At 42.1% G+C, this 16,651-nt stretch overlaps 2 protein-coding genes across 6 annotated transcripts; both read right to left on the reverse strand.

Moving 5' to 3' along the window:
• Positions 1-245: 245 nt before the first annotated feature.
• On the reverse strand, positions 246-6,173 carry LOC144007207 (acidic leucine-rich nuclear phosphoprotein 32 family member D-like). 2 transcript variants are annotated; one of them, XM_077506631.1, is made up of 7 exons: positions 5,959-6,173; positions 4,304-4,453; positions 4,065-4,187; positions 2,963-3,125; positions 2,767-2,900; positions 2,567-2,621; positions 246-2,491 (listed from the first exon to the last, which is right to left on the reverse strand). In XM_077506631.1, the coding sequence occupies exons 1-7, from the start codon at positions 6,010-6,012 to the stop codon at positions 2,403-2,405; spliced, it is 768 nt and encodes a 255-aa protein (XP_077362757.1). In that variant the 5' UTR covers positions 6,013-6,173; the 3' UTR covers positions 246-2,402. The 2 variants fall into 2 exon arrangements, with proteins under 2 accessions (XP_077362757.1, XP_077362756.1); XM_077506630.1 differs by lacking the exon at positions 5,959-6,173 and adding an exon at positions 5,759-5,944.
• A 569-nt stretch (positions 6,174-6,742) lies between these two features.
• gabpb2a (GA binding protein transcription factor subunit beta 2a) lies at positions 6,743-16,088 on the reverse strand. Of its 4 annotated transcripts, none has more exons than XM_077506627.1 (8): positions 15,954-16,088; positions 13,264-13,371; positions 13,009-13,176; positions 12,489-12,683; positions 12,240-12,384; positions 10,858-11,034; positions 10,077-10,198; positions 6,743-8,183 (listed from the first exon to the last, which is right to left on the reverse strand). In XM_077506627.1, the coding sequence occupies exons 2-8, from the start codon at positions 13,369-13,371 to the stop codon at positions 7,857-7,859; spliced, it is 1,242 nt and encodes a 413-aa protein (XP_077362753.1). In that variant the 5' UTR covers positions 15,954-16,088; the 3' UTR covers positions 6,743-7,856. The 4 variants fall into 4 exon arrangements, with proteins under 4 accessions (XP_077362753.1, XP_077362752.1, XP_077362751.1 ...); XM_077506626.1 differs by lacking the exon at positions 15,954-16,088 and adding an exon at positions 15,105-15,805; XM_077506625.1 differs by lacking the exon at positions 15,954-16,088 and adding an exon at positions 15,405-15,804.
• Positions 16,089-16,651: the final 563 nt, after the last annotated feature.

Consider the following 16,651-nt stretch of genomic DNA (forward strand, 5'->3'; position numbering starts at 1 on the left):
TTTGATGTCACCTGGCTCCTCGTTACTCCACCGGACTCCTCGCGACTTCCCCGCTCTTCCACAAGGCGGCAAAATGGCCCAAGGACGGTCAGTGTCAGTGTTTTGTTTTTTAGGCACAAATGAACGTCGGCCTGCGACGTCATTCGCTAACGTGCTCATTAGCGCCTCCCAGAGGGAAACCTTTGCACTCACGTCCTCACGCCAACATTAGCATCCGCTGAACACAGTAAAAGCCACATCAAAAGTCCACTAAAACAACTTTATTTCCATTTTCTATGAGACCTGAAGAGCATAAAAATTTATGTACACAAATATTTCATATTTTTAATAAATGTTTAAAGCGGCAAACACACACATTTATTTTGATGTCAGTGACAGAAACAGAAAAAAAAAAAAAAAAGCCGTTGAGCTTCCACCGCTTCCCAACAAATTAAGAGGTAAATTAATTACTCGAGCGACCACAATAAAGCAACCTTATCTTTGTAGAAATCTAGAAATATTGCTTCTTGTCAATTCTTTTAAAAATGTTGACTTCCCTTATCCCACAATGCTCTGCAGCGACTGGACTCAACTTTATTGGAATACTTCACATCACTTGACCAAAAAGAAAAAAAAAATAATAAATTCACACAAAAAAAAGTCACAGAGTGTGTAAAAAGCTACAATAAAACACACGCACACACACACAAGGAAGAATAATAAGTATAAGAAGAGATGGAGGCCGAGCATATGGTGGTCTGCATATTTCTAAAAAGTGGGCGGGGCAGGAGAGTCATGTGATCATCGGGCTAAAACGGAGGAAGATCCTGATCCACAAACACAATGAGTCCTGAAGGGGGCGCTCTAAAGTGAAGCGCCGACTTTGGTTTGTGTTGGGAAGAAGAAGAAAAAAAAAATCCAAGTCTTCAAACATCAGACGACTTTTTGTGCTCAAAAAGTCATTTTTTTTTTTTTATTTATTACTATTAATGCGTCCTTTAAAAACTGGCAATGTCGTCACGAATGAACAAAAAGCAAGGATCGATGAAGAGTCCCGATTGGTTGGGTGACTCGGCAAAAAAAAAAAAAAAAAAAAAAAAGTCCCAAAAGGATCCCAAAGCCAACGTGGGCCACCATCTTGCGTGTGGCGACCGCTTTGGAGTTCAGCTGCGTTGCGAACAAAACGGGAAGTAAAGGAGGGTTGCAAATCAAGTTGATAAAAACTGAAAACTTTACATGGGAATTAACGCCATTCATTACAAATAATAATAATAATAACACTATACAATTGACGGTTTCTCCCAACAGGGAACTTAATATCTGCAGTGTGGCATTCATAATTCACCGATTCAGCAATTTTGTATTTTTATCATCTCTCTTCCATTAATTGCTTTAAAGTGGACTTATTTGTTGTTTTCATAATTCAGACTAATATTTCGAACCTCATGGCATCTTGGGGCCATTAAATTAGAGCCAGTTGAGGCGCTTGATAAACTGTTTTGCCAGTCTTGAAGATTTTTTTTTTTGTCAACATTTTGTGGAAATATGAATTTTTGGGGCAACTTGTCAAAATTAGACCATCAATAATCGGATAATCTTGACAATTTTGCTAATCCATCAATTTTCAGGGCTAGTGAAAATTGTGTAAAAAGTTGAAAATGTGTTTGCACATTTTGTATAATTGCACATTTTTTGTTGACATGAAATTATAAGAATATCCCTGAAATTTTTTTGTAGAAATGAAAGACATGGGTAAAACATTTCAGAGGAATTCCAGAATCGGAACATTTCATTAAAAAAATTTGTGAAAATTTTGTAGTAATTTTCCATGATCATTCTAGGGTCACATTTGGTAGAAACTACATTACATAATAATAATAATAATAATAATAATAATAATAACAACAAAATGGGCATATTACTGTTTCGCCTAATTCATCAATTGCTTGTCAAGTTTTTTATTTTATTTTCTTTGTCAAGTCCTTTTAGCGAGGATCAAAAATGTACCGTTTATTTTTGACGCCACTCCTAAAAAGGTTTGCAATTGCCTATCAACGCCACAAGAGGTCGCCAAAGTAAATCCACAACTGCTTTGGCCTTAAACGGCAACAAAAACATCTCTCGTAAGATTTGCTATCTTTACGAGTGCTTTTACATTTTTAAGATTGGCAACTACTCATGTTACTAATAAAAAATAAAATAAAAATAAAATAATAATAATAATAATAATAATAATAATAATAAACCTATGAATCAACTTAATTCCCATGAAAAGTTTCCTATTTGGATGATTTCCCACGGAAATGTCCCTCCACCGAAACCTTTGCAACCCTTATTTGACGGAGATGGGTGGGGCTTGAGGGGCCGACGTCTAGCGTAGGACGGGACACGCACGCACGCACACGCGACGCCAGCACGGCGAGCTAGTCATCCTCGTCATCGTCGTCGTCGTCCTCGCCATCGTCCTCCGCGTCTCGCTTCCTCTTCTGTCCCTGAGCGTCCGCTCGCTCGTCTGCGCCACCGACAGGCAAACGTGGTTATTGATCGATTGGCTCGCCGGGGGCCCGCCCTCTTACGCGGCACTCACCTTCCTCTTCCTCCTCCTCGCCATAGTCATCCTCGTCTTCGTCTTCTTCCTCCTCCTGAGCACAAGCGTGCAAAAAAGTTAAAGGCACGCATACGTATGCACAATATAGCACACACAAACACGCACATATGAGGACACTAATGGGAGGAGTCTAACGTCAGCGTGACAATGACGACAGTCCCGACGCCAGCGTTGCCCACCTGATGCGTGGCCCTCTTCCCACGCACGCTCAGCCCCACCTCTCCTCCCTCCGAGCCATCCTCCTCCTCCTCGTCTTCGTCGTCCTCATCGTCGTAGTCGCCCGTCGGCCCCGCCCCGTCCTCGCCGTCCTCGTCTGCGGCGCCAAAAACACAAGCGTCGACGTCACGCCCGCACGTCGACGCCGCCGTCGCTCACCTTCGTCGTAGGCCTCCGAGTCGGGCGCCTCGTTCTCCCCCCGGTCGAAGCCGTCCAGGTAGGTGACTTGAGGCAGGAGCTCAAACACGCAGGCGCGGTACTCTTTCATAGACGTGATCTCGCAGTTCAGCAGGTCCAGACTCTGGAGGCTCTTCAGGTCTTGCTGCAGAAAAACAGTCAACAACAGGTAAGGTTTAAGTTTGGGCAGTGTAGTACCGCCTTGCGCCACAACTGGGCAGCACCGAGCTCAAAATGGTTAGCAATGAGGTTTAAAGACATATTTGTGAGTTTAGACGGCTAACTGGACTTCAATGCTAATTGATGTTAGCATATGTTTTACATTGTGTTAGCATTTAACTCTTTTACTGCCACACATTATCAAAAAAAACTTTAATGTGACAAAGGCTTTGATCATTCACATATCCTTGAAAAACGTTCCATTTCATCAGATTTCGCCAGGTGTCATTGTAATTTCATACACCAGCAGCCCATTGAAAAAAAAAAAAAAAAAAAAGATACCATGCTTCCATCTGCTGGCCATAGTTAGTGGGTGTTTATGATTCCACAACCCATTGACCAAGCATTTGATGCTGATGATTTTGTAATTGTGGAGTGTAATAATTGAAACTGTAATTGAATTTCGATTAATTGCACAGCTCTAAAATTATAGTTATAACTTAACATGAATCCAACGGCTATAACGTTACAACAATGTTAATGCGACCGCTAACTCATGCTGGCTAGCTTACTAGCATGTAGCTATAGTAGCCACTGTAATTGTGTGTCAAGTTGTTTTTCATCAAAAAAGATGAGAAAATTTGATGTGAAATACTTTTAGATCAGATTCAATACAATCTGCTGACAAAAAAACATACAGGGGTTTAGTCAGGATTGTCCTGACTATAAACATTGTCAAGTTTTAGTAAAAAAAACCTGTCAAATATAATTATGTTTTCTTGGACTAAAATAAAAGACTAAAATTGACTAATGAATGAATGAATTCATGAATGGGATGAGGTTGACTAACTGTGATAAAAACTAGGACTCCAACTGAGAAGAAATTTCAAAATGGCAGACAAAATGAAGACCGACGTGTACCGACCAGCGCCTCCACATCGCTCAGCTCCTTAATCATGTTGCTGCTCAGGTTGAGGTAGATCAGGTTGGGACATTTTTCTGACAACGTCTCGAAAGAATCCGACAGGTTGTTTTCACTCAGCTCCAGCTGGGAAGGAGAGAGAGAGAAAGCGTTGAACATTGAAAAGAACGATCAAGAATTCCGGCCTATTTCATAACATGAGAACGTCATGCAGACGCGAGTCAGGTGACGACGCGCGTCACCTTGCGTAGTTTGGGCAGAGAGGGCAGCTTGGCCAGCGAGTTGAGGCCGACGTTGACCATACTGAGGACCTCCAGCTCGACAAACTTATCCGAGAGACCTTCCACTTCACCACTCACGGACCGGCTGTTGTCCACCACCATCTCGGCCACCTGAAAAAGCAAAAAAATAAAAATAAATGTAAAATAAATAAATAAATAAATAAATAAATAACGTCTGGTCAAATTGTCCCGTTTCTTCGCAACGCACAAACACGCTTCAGACGCTCCTTCTGCTGTGCACATCTTGACCACCTGAGGGCAGTCTGATACCCGTTTTAGGTCTGTATGAATGTGAGCAGTAGTTATCAAAAATAATGATTCATTTCATACTCGATTGTTAATTTTCTTATATAAAACACAAATTCACACACACACGTACACTGTACATTTATGTGTCACAATTTACGAACTGCCTTGTAATTGGAGTTGACGTCCTTGTTTACTGTATGCGTGCGGGTGCACGAGCGTTCCAAGCCCGCACACATGAATGGCGACCAGCGTGGGCGTGTGCGCGCGCACGCAGCCGGTGACTTCCCCCACCCCCAAAAGCGTGTACGTGCGTGCACGCGCCAGGCCAGTATGGGCACTTATATAACCGGCCGAACGTGCACGCGCAGCCTACAAAATGTCTGCCCCATAAAAGAGGACGACGCCACGCGTGGAGGTCGCCGACCGAACCGAACCAGTGGGCCGAGTTGAGCGAACGCTCGCAAAAGCTCGGCGACGCCACGCCGACAGGCTAGCCGGGGGACAGCTAACGTGCTAGCGGGCACTTTTGTCGGTCGGAAGTGGAGCGCGTTAATCCGCCATAGACGAGTAAACGTTCCTCCATTTTGAGTCGCTGGCCGTCGTCACGTTTGCCGCCCGAGGGGGGAACACAAGATAGTCCTCGTTTTACAGTATTCGTGACTCGGTCGTCGCGTTACTAGGGAGGCTACGGTCCTGTGACTCGTCGCAGTGTTTTTTTTTTTTTTTTTAATGGTCGTGTTTCAAATAAAGCCACATTTTTGTGCTCTAGTGACGTCACTCGCCAGAGTTTCAAAATGTCGGGAAAAGGGGGCTCGTCTCATTTGGCCTCGCACATCCCTTAAAGGTCATCACTGTACACCGGGCTCGACTTTTTTCCACCTCCGACGACGACCAAACACACACAAAATGGTCGCGTCCAACTTGAAAATGTCGTCGTCGTGGTGTTTCATGACGGAAGCCCGCGCTACAAAGAAAAAAAAAAGGACCGAATGTTGTTTTTAATGGAAACCAAAAGAAAAAAGTCGCTGCTAACAGGCAATGGTTAAAAGTTGTTGGTTCAAGCACCATTTTGTCGGCGAAAGACGAGCGAGGGGTTTGGGGGTGGTGGAGGAGGAGGAGGGGCGGGTGGACAGACGGACCGCGCGAGCCGCCGACGTTTCCACCGACCCGGGGTTCCCGCTTCACCACCGCAGCCGTAGCACCTCCGCGACTCCGTTCGAGCAGACGGGCGCACTTGGGCAAGTGTGTGAAAGCAGAGTTGGCGGGCGGAGTGCGGACTTCGCGGAGCTCAGCTCGTTCGATCCGCTGCCGACCCCCTCCTCGCTCGCACATCCTCCCCCAAAAGTGGCTCAATGGTGCCCACTCACCTCCGCCGGGTCTCGGTTCCGCAGCTCCAAAGTGATCCTCTTCTTCATGTCCATCGTGAAATTATGTCGACGAAAAGGGAGCAAGTCAGTCGGCCAAAAAAGTGAGAAGAAAAGTCCGCGGGACAAGAGCGACGCTTGCTCGTCTCTTGATGGCCACAGTTTGCTCACTGATCCTCCATGATACCTCGCGTCCTGCCCCCTCCGCCCCGGACCCGCCTCCCGCCGCACGTGATTGGCCACGCGCCTCAGCCGCGATGCCCATTGGACGGCGAGACGTGTCAGTCGAGGCTGATCTGCCTTAATCCAAAGAAGCGGGGAGGCCTCGTCGTCCCAAACCGAGTGGTTGCGTAGACCTCGTGGGGGTCCGCTTGTTGTTTTTTGGAATCAAATAATCGTCCTCGGTGCGCTTGTAACGGCCGAACGGGAGCCACCGAGAGTGGGGAATGTCTTTATACTCGAGGACTATGCGGAGAAAGCCCCGCTCGCGTCAATACATTCGATAGAAAGCGTCACATATTGTAAGTGGGCGGGACTAAAATGGCGCTCGTTCGGCCTCGTTCTCTGATTGGCGGAATGAGGCATCGGTCTACCCCGATTGAGGCTTGAGTGAAGGATTTCCTGTTATTGTCAATTTATTGCTACAATTGAACAACTTCAACAAGGTCAGTTGTTACATTCGAAAATAAAACAAGTGTTTTTATTCGTCAGATTAGAATTGCTATCGTCAACATGGTGAGGCATCCAGGTACAGTTAAAAACAAAACAAAAAATACAACTTTATATGTACTGTACATTGAAAAAGGTTGCTCCGCTGAGTTTATTCAAAAAATATATATCTACACTGTATATCAAACAACTCACAGGAAAGATGAGGGTGGAAGGAGGGCACAGTTAGTTTTTCTCTTTTTTTGGTGTCCACTTGTACGAATCATCGTGCTTGTAGCATCTCACACTGCAGGGTCGGATCTGCTTCACATCGCAACTGCAGCAAAGCCAATAATTAAGTCTGGAATTTGTAAAACTCATAAGGGAGACTGTCAAATTATAAAATGACATTTTCGCGTTCATCTTCATTATCAATTTGTACATTCAATTGACACCTTGCACATAAATTGGCAAAAATAAAAAACAGTAGACGGTATGCACAGGAATGAAGAATTGACGGATTGACCTGTTCAAAACATTAAATTTGGCAGAATTGAAAGCATGTGGTACCTTCATCACCTAAAAGACTGCCACGTAATATTCCAAGCGGAAAAGTTTTCATGGATGTTTACAGCTACCAAAGTCCAACAATGTTTAAAAGTAATTATTGAATGTCTGTCTATAATAAGCAGATGAGCTTAATGAGCTTTCTGTCGAAAGACCACTAAAGGTTTGCATTTACCCAATTTTTTTTTTTTAATAATCAAATTAACAATGTTTTTCTGAGTAATTTTTCCTCCTGTTTTTCTGAATATTTTTTTTATGATAGAAAAAAATATTCAATAAAACAGAAATATATATATATATATATATATATATATATATATATATATATATATATATATATACCTCCCCCAATTAGTCAGAAAAACTGGAGTTTTTTTTGTTTGTTTTACCAAGTGACCGCAATACGCTTCCGTAACTATGAACGTGAAATCACTTAAGATGGGAAATGATTTCCGCCGCAACCAGTTTTGGGCAAAAAACGTCGCGTGTGCTTGTATGCCAAAAAAATCATTCCCGTCCCGGGAAACAAAACGAAGTGATTGGAAAATGAAGAAAAAGCAAAAGGAAGCAAAAGCAGAGAAACAGGAAGTGATGCGAGCGACGAAGAGCTTGCCGGGACAACGGCGTCATGTCCAGTCCGTGTTGAGTCCGTCTCTCCTCCCGTTGGGGGCGGGGCTAGTCGTGCGTTAGGAGCTGACCCCGGCGGCTTGTCCGGCCGTCTCCACCAGCGTGACCCGGCCCTCGTCGCCCTCCATGATGATGCCGCCCTCCTGCAGCACCACCAGCTCGCTCTCGTCCTCCGCCGGGCCCGCAACAGCCGTCACAGCCTCGTCTTCGTCGCCGCCCACTACCTCCTCGGGGCTGGCGTTGGCGCCCGCCCCCGTGGCCTGGCTCTGGGCCATGGCCTCCAGTTTGATGCGGTACTCCTCGGCCTCCTGCTCCTTGCGCATCAGCTGCTGCCGGTATTCCTGCGCCTTCCGGTTGGCCTCCTGCAGCTGCCTCTGCAGCAGCTCCTGCGTATCAGCATAATGGCGTCAAAGCGCTCCTTGTACACGACAATTCACAAAAAAAAAAAAATTGGGGCTATCATATTGTCGGCTTGCGGGTCAAATTTTGTGATCAACGCCAAATGAAGCGCCACCTTTTCATAATGATGATACCGCCAATATCAATATATTGGTCAGGTCATAAATCCATGATAATCTACGATACTAAAACTACTCAAGACATAAACTGATGTTTTTTTTTAACCATCACTGAAACACATTATTAAAACTGGTGTCTTCGTCACACTGAGTACTTCAGTGATTTTTATTTATTTTTTTAAACAAATACAAATGTCTTCTTAACTTTCTGTCAACAAATTTGTGTCTTTCTTAAACACTATTGTCATGCAACATGTTTCCAAACTTTTATTGATCCAAGGTGCGTATCTGACAAACTCACAGAAGAAGAAATCAAAGAAAAATGTCACGAAAAGTACGGTGTAAAGTCTGCTGAACTCATGAGCACCTGTTAAATGGACCACAAAGCTGATGCACTCACATCTCGCATGCATGGCAACCGGCCAATTGCGCCATCTAGTGGTGAATAGCGAAAATGTTCCACCTAGCATAGACCGTCATGCATGCATCCATTTTCTAGACTCAATAAATAAATAAATAAAAGTGAAAATAAAAATGGATCTAAAAATATATAATTAAAAAATTAAATACAAATTTCCATTTATATTCTTTTTTTGGATATAATTTTTGGAAAAAAATTTATATCAGTTTTTATTTTCACTTTCAGTCATTTATTTATTTAGTCATTTATTTATTTTGAATTTTGGCAGTTTCGGCCCTCCATAAAAAACTGCCAAAATATTATTTAAAATAAATAAATGACTAAAAAAGTAACTAAAAAATTAAATACATAAATGACTAAATAAATAAATGACAAAATAAATAGACTAAATAAATGACTAAAAGTGAAAATAAAAACGGATATAAAATAATGTAATTCAAAAATTAAATACAAATTTATATATATATATATATATATATATATATATATATATATATATATATATATATATAAATATGATTAAAATTTTCCATCCCAATTAATCACATTTCAATAATTAACTGACGATTAATCGCACATTTTATATCTCAATTTATGTCTAAATTTACAATAAAATGTACAATTTTTCCCCCTTGATTTAAATATAGTTTTGTTTTTTAGTCATTGATACAGTAATTTCATAATTCAATAGAAAAGTAAATAAAAAAAATAAAAATATGTACTGTACTGTAAAAAACAAACCCAAGTGTGACAGATTTGTGTTGGTCATTTTTCTGTCACTACAACATGGCATAATTGCATTTCTAAGACAGCTCAGTACATTTTTCTTTTAACATTAGGAGCTGCCTAATTTTTAACATGAAGTAACTTGTGAAATTATGCACATTTGTAAAACTGTAAAATACAACACAGTCCCCACACAAATAAAAGCATTCGCTGAATGCTTTTATTTTAAGTTCAATAGGATGTGCATTGTAAAATGACAATTCAATTCAATTTAAGTCAAAACTTAAAATACAAATGTATTTATTTATGTGTATATATATTTTTTGTTCCTTTTTATATCCATTAATATTTATTTATTTTTTTATATAATTTTCAAATGAGATATATATTTTTAGATCCGGTCTTACTTTCACTTTTTAGTCATTTTTTTATTTATTTATTTAGAATTATGGCAGTTTTGGTCCTCCATACAATTGAGACAACCTGGATCTGGATCATCATCATCATCATCATCATCTCCGCTGGCCCATCATCTGATGATCGCTCGCTCACGGCACGGCGATCTGCGACACGGGTGACCGCAAAATCAGCAGCATGCGTTGTTGGCCACTCACCGTCTCGCCGGCGTCGTTGTGATTGCTGGCCACCTCTAACTTCCTCTTCCGGGAGGGAGGCGTCTGCGACTCATCCGTCACCACCTCTTCTGTTGTCACGCTGTTGGCGGGCACTGCCAGCACTGTGGGAACACACACACGGACACACGCTTTCAAGGGAGACCGCCGTTTAAAAAAATAAAATAAAATCCGGGTTCAAAACGGCTGAAACTATGACGGCGTATTAGGGCCACGTGTAAGTATTTTTTGTTTCGAGGGCGGGGGCAACATGCTGAGAAAAAAAAAAACTTGAAAATTTCACACTTTAGAAACGCTAAGTTAACATGCTAAATCTAAGTTAGCATGTTAATGGTAATGCTAAGTTAGTATACTAATGATAATACTAAGTTAGCAATGTAAGTTAGCTTAGAATGGTAATGGCAATGCTAACTTAGCATGCTAATGCCAATGCTAAGTTAGCTTAGCATGCTAATACTAATCTTAAATTAGCATGGAAACGCTAACTTATCATATTAGTATCCTAAGTTAGCAATAACTAAGTTAGTATGCTAATGCTAATGTTAGCATGCTAATTTTAAGTTAATGCTACGATACTGATACTATTGTGTTTCGTTTTGATGAAAGCGTCAGTCCATTTTAGTTGTCGTTACCGTCTCAATGATTGGATCGAAGTTTCGTTTTCGCTACGAAAATGATGACAAACATATTTCGTCCACGAAATTATCACTGACTCAAGTCCTGTTTCTTGCTTTGACCGAGCGAGTGAGTGAGCGAGCCCTACTTTGCTGCCCGTGCTGCATGGTGACGAAGAAGGGTTGCGTCATGCCGCCGGCGGTCTGCAGGTTCCCGTGTTGGTCGGTGACGATGGTGATGACCCGCTGGCCGCTCTCATTGACCACGGCGGCGTGCTGGATGTTGCTGTCCAGGGCGTTGGCGGCCATGGCTTCTTCAGAGTCTCCTGCAAGGAAAAAAAAAAAAAAAAGTAGCGCGGCAGTCTTCTCTCGTTTATAAGCGGGTGTTACATTCCAAAATATACCCTCTATTATGGAAATTCGCCTTCATTAAAAAAAATAAAAACAATCTCGTTAATGATATATACTTTTTCGTTTATATGTTTTTTCGTTTTGGTGTGATTTTTACTTTATTATGAATGCTTTTTCATTCATCATTTCTGTTTCTTTTTTACAGACTTTTTTTTCCATTAAAAGTGTGTGTTGTTTTTTTTTAATTGACTTGTTATACAGCACAGTATATATATATATATTCAATCTTCGGAATGCAATGACGTGCAGCGACGGGACAGACACCGTTGGAAAGATCTCGTCGAGACGAATCGGCGGATGCCCGTATATCCTCGGTCGGACATAAGGTTCGAGAGATAAATAAATAAAAAAAATATATATATATATGTATTTTATCACATTAACGTACATTTTTTTTCTCAATATAATGGCCATAGTAATTCGCTAACTTTGTCTTACAGGAGACTGACATGTTTGCTCGCCATCTTTCTAATACGGATACCCAAAGAAGGACTTCACAAATGTCCAACTTAGGTGGTTACATTCTATTAGGACACCACGAGATGGCATAAAACATCTACACACTGTCACTTCAACTTAAAGGGATACTTGACTCATTGAACCATTTTCAGCAGTGAAAAGTTCATATTTTGTCTATAATGAATGGGGTAAATTTTCAAGTACAATGAATACCTTGAAAAAGTATTTTTTCTACTTACTGTCAACTGATGATGACATAACCTGTGCTGAAGAAGTAGTAACGGTCAATCATGGCTCACCTGTTTTCTGGGTTTGGTCAATAAACTGAGGCATGATTGGCCGTCACACAGGTGATGTTCTCATCAATCGACAGCAAGTAGAAAAATTACTTTTTTAAAGGTATTAATTGTACGTGAGAAATAATGAAGTTACCACATAAATTATAGACAAAATACTTTTTACCGTTGAAAATGGCTCAATGAAGGCAAACATTTTTTTTTTTTCCAATGTTTCCCTTTGACACGAAACTTCAGCTTTGAATGGCCAAAAACAGCTTGAAGTTTTTTCGATGACTTGTGAAATGATATGATCATAAATAAAAAAAAAATTAAAAAAAATGTAAAAAAATAAAAGAGCCAAACGATGGCGTGTGCGTGCGTACCGGTGCCGGCCTTGCTGAGCAGGTCGGCTAGGTTGACCACGCCCCCCGGTATGGACGGGATGCCCTGGATGATGAACTGCGGCTGGTTGCTGGACTCCACATTTACGCTGACCGGGTTCATGTTCACTTGGTTCTGCATGCCCTCCTGTGCACGGGAAAAAAGAAAGAAAAAAAAAAACCATGGGTGAGGCAACCCTTCAGCGTGACGTGAAACAGGTGAGTTGCAAACGCGTGCGCTCCTTGTCGAACCTGCAGCAGCAGCATGAGCTCCGTGTTCTGGATGTCGACGGCGATGTCGAATGGCGTTTTGTCGAACTTGCTGAGCGCGTGCACGTCGGCGCCGTGCTTGATGAGCGTGTCCACCACTCCGTGGTGGCCGTGCTGCGCCGCCCAGTGCAGCGCCGTCATCTTCAGCATGTCTTTGGCGTTGATGTCGGCGCCGCTCTGAGTGAGTCAATATGTGGAGGAGCTCAATGTGTGCGTGCATTAACATAAAATAATAACATAATACTAATAAAACATAATATTAATCATAATATAACATTGTTGTTATGTACAAAAGCACAATATTGTGCTTTTTTTCCTTCTTTTTTTACAATATTGCGACCTTTTTTAAATATCACCAACCTCCCCACAATATTGTGATAATATCGTATCATGATGTTTGGATATCGTTACATTCCTATTAAAAATGTCATGAATCGGGAGGACCCGTTGAAGGGGACGTCTCCCATCCCGAGTTCTCCGAAGTTGCGAGCGCTCCTCTCACCCTGACCAGCAGCTCCACGATGACGGCGTGGCCCTCGGCGGCCGCCATGTGCAAAGGCGTGCGGTCCACTTTGGTGCGGGCGTCGCGACTGACGCCCGCTCGCAGCAGGACGTCGGCGGTGGAGTAGTGGCCGTGCTGGGCGGCCAGGTGGAGCGGGGACGTCCCCAGCTGTGCGGATCGGGCAGGGCGGTTGTCACCTGGTTAATGCGCTTTGTGTCAACGACTCCACCCCCCCTCGGCGACGGCCACACTCACCCAGTCGGTGGTGAACGGAGCACCGTTGGCCATCAGGTTCCTCACCTCGTCGTCCAGACCTTTACGCGCCGCCTCCAGCAGACGCTTGCCCAGGTCCACCAGCGACATCTGACGCACACACAAAAACACACACTGCAGACGCCGTCATTCAAACGTTCACCTCACATTTCTTCAACAAGCAATTGTCTAGATTCAATCATGACATTGACATTTTCAGCTGATTGGAGATGGAGGCAAAAAAAAAAAAAAGATTGGGTAATTCTGCATTTAAGTGACCTTTAAAATCTAAAGATAGAACAATCTTGTCAAAATGGATGAGTAAATGAAATTGTCCTCACTAAACGGTCGGGATGTAACGATAACAGCAATATCGTGATATTGCTATCTTAAAAGTGCCACAATATATCGTCGTCGTCACGTCACGATATTAAAAGCAGCACATCTGTATACAGCCACTATAACAGCTCCATTGTGCATGACTTATTGAGCAATTACTTGGCGGGACACTCGGGGGAGCGCCTCATATGAGTGGCAGGGAAATGGATGCAAGTCTTCAAGCGAAGAAGACTCATCAGCTTAATTATTATTATTATTATTATTATTATTTTTATTATTATTATTTATTTTTTGCTATTATTATTATTATTTGTTTATATATAATATTATGTATTTATATATTATATTATGTTTCTATGTTATATTTATTTATATTATTATATTATATTATTATTATGGCTTTATTATTTATTTATTATTATTATTTAGCACATATTTTTATTGATTTTATAGTGGTTAATCAGATGATTAATCAATTAATAATAATAATAATAATAATAATAATAATGTCTCCGGTTCGAGTCCAGGCTCGGACCTTCCTGGGTGGAGTTTGCATGTTCTCCCCGTGCCCGCGTGGGTCTTCTCCGGGTACTCCGGTCTCCTCCCACATTCCAAAGACATGCATGGCAGGTTAATTGGGCGCTCCGAATTGTCCCTAGGTGTGCGTGTGAGTGTGGATGGTTGTTCGTCTCTGTGTGCCCTGCGATTGGTTGGCAACCAGTCCAGGGTGTCCCCCGCCTACTGCCCAGAGCCAGCTGAGATAGGCGCCAGCAGCCCCCGCGACCCTTGTGAGGAATAAGCGGTCAAGAAAATGGATGGATGGATAATAATAATCATAATAAAACATTGAATTTATAATGCACTTTACAAAGAAGTCTCAGTGCTAAGATGTGGGTTAAAACAAATTACAGTGAGTAAAACAATAAAATCATCAAATCTAGCAAAGTTAAAAAAAAAAAAATCTTAAAGTATTTATTAGTTACAGTCCTAGTATCAATGTCTAAGTTTTTATGGTCCCTATTTTGCACGTTTTCCCCTCTTGTGGTGTTCTGAACGGGCTTCCATTTATAACAAAAGACATCAAAAAGCGCCACCTTGTGGGGAACTACAGATTGCATGTGATTTTTGAATTTCAAGAGGGAAACAAAATGTTTGATTAAAAAAATATATATTTTTAATAACCAACTATTCATTTGAGCATGTAGAGACGTCGGTCTGGTACAACAGAAAAAAACTTTGAGTAACCTTGAATAAGAGCTTCGTGTTTTCTTTCTTTAATGGCAGAAACGGAAGCGTAACTTTGAAAGAGAAAAAGTTAGCAACGAAGCTAGCGGGGTGGCGGCGTCCGATAATGGAAGCCGGCGCACAACCATTTTGTGCGGTGAGGAAAGACGAAGCTTTTCTAGCCGGGGCCGAGAAGCCATTTTACGCGCCTGTTGTACAGAAAAGAGTCCGCCATGTGCCACGTATTCCCCCCCACTCCTCACTTATTAATTACAAATCACCTAAATGCATTTATACAGCTCCGAATATGTAGTGTACGACGGACAGGAAACCGTTCGATATAAAGTTGTTGGTTTTCCGGGGGAAGTCAGCGAGAAATTTCCTATTTTACCACGCCGAGAAAAAACTACTTCCACATCCGGTTAACTAGCTTCTCTTCGAGCGCGCAACGTCGAGGCGGCTTTGCGGGACGTTCCGCGGCGAGGCTTCACCGGCAACAACATCATCCGGTGAACGGATGCTGGTTGAAGGCGAGCGGCAAAAGTGCTTTTTATTCCCCGGCGGGACGACAAGTGACTTACCGCGTCCAGGTTTGTTGGCAGTCTACGGGGCGGGTGTCGTCTGCTAATGTTAGCAAGCTAGCGAGAGCGAGCTCAACACGGCAAAAGCGCTTCCGCGCGCGTCTATGTGTTGCCACCGAGCACAGTTAGACGAATAAAGTGGCAAATGTTAATTTCCACTTTTCAAATGTGGAGCTTTCGGCATCCGCAACGTATGCTTGCATCCGCCAGAAAAAAATTGTTTACTGGCCCAAAGTAAGACGGAGACGGCTGAAATATGCCCGGATGTTGTGAGCGGAGCATCCAAATTAAAAGTATCTGACGCGTTTTGAATTCTCACGTTACGACGTAAAAAGCGATATTTAAAACGCACTCGATTTATTTTTACCGTGTATTTAACTATTACGTCTTTTGTATTACTCGTTAATATCGATAAATACTCTGTATTCCATGATGGATCTTATTTTGAAATTCACGACAAGGACTTTTGGACGCCAACTACGTTTAACTTGAAGGAACTTGCTAACGACTAGCTTTTAGCCGTAGCATGAGTGACCAGACTTGGATTACCTCCTTTGTATGTAGACCCTCGCCTTTTCCTAGTCTGCCAGAGAACGCATCCCGAATTTAAAATGGCCCGTCGTGCTCAAGAGTCTCATAAAAGTGGTCTTAAAACGGCGGGCTTTCTGTTGACACTCATGCTGACTGCAGATCAGTTGTTAGGTGAAGACACTGATGAGCGCGTTGTGGCCTCTCTCTAAAAGCTGACCTCAGACCAGCGTCCGGGTGTTGTCCATCACAGCAACGATTTAGTCCTTCCGTCAACAGCAAAAAAAAAAAAAAAAAAAGGAAAAGAAAACGAATTAAAGCCAGATGTTGTGTTTGAAGGCTAAAATAATAATAATAAAAATATCTGTTCAAGTGATGCTTTGCTTGTAATGTCAACCTTTCCAATAGCTAATAAACAAAACAGGTATTGTGCCTTTTTTTGTCATGTTAAGCTTGTGCTCTGTCATGTTATGTCTTAAAACGATTAAAAATTTGAATTCAGTGACTTTGCAACCTTTTTCCGCACTCCTGAGCTATAAACTACAATGAATGTTTCCAACACTTTTGTGTGTGTGTGTGTGTATTGTCTACCCACAAGCCCTTTCGTCATTTACATGCTGATGATTCTCCAACAATAGAATGCAAGATATTAAGTCATCCTCATGGTTAGTTTTATTGTGGATTTATGACCTGAGCAATATATCGATAATCGCGGTATC

This window comes from Festucalex cinctus, chromosome 19 (assembly GCF_051991245.1).
Source record: "Festucalex cinctus isolate MCC-2025b chromosome 19, RoL_Fcin_1.0, whole genome shotgun sequence".
Taxonomy (NCBI): domain Eukaryota; kingdom Metazoa; phylum Chordata; class Actinopteri; order Syngnathiformes; family Syngnathidae; genus Festucalex; species Festucalex cinctus.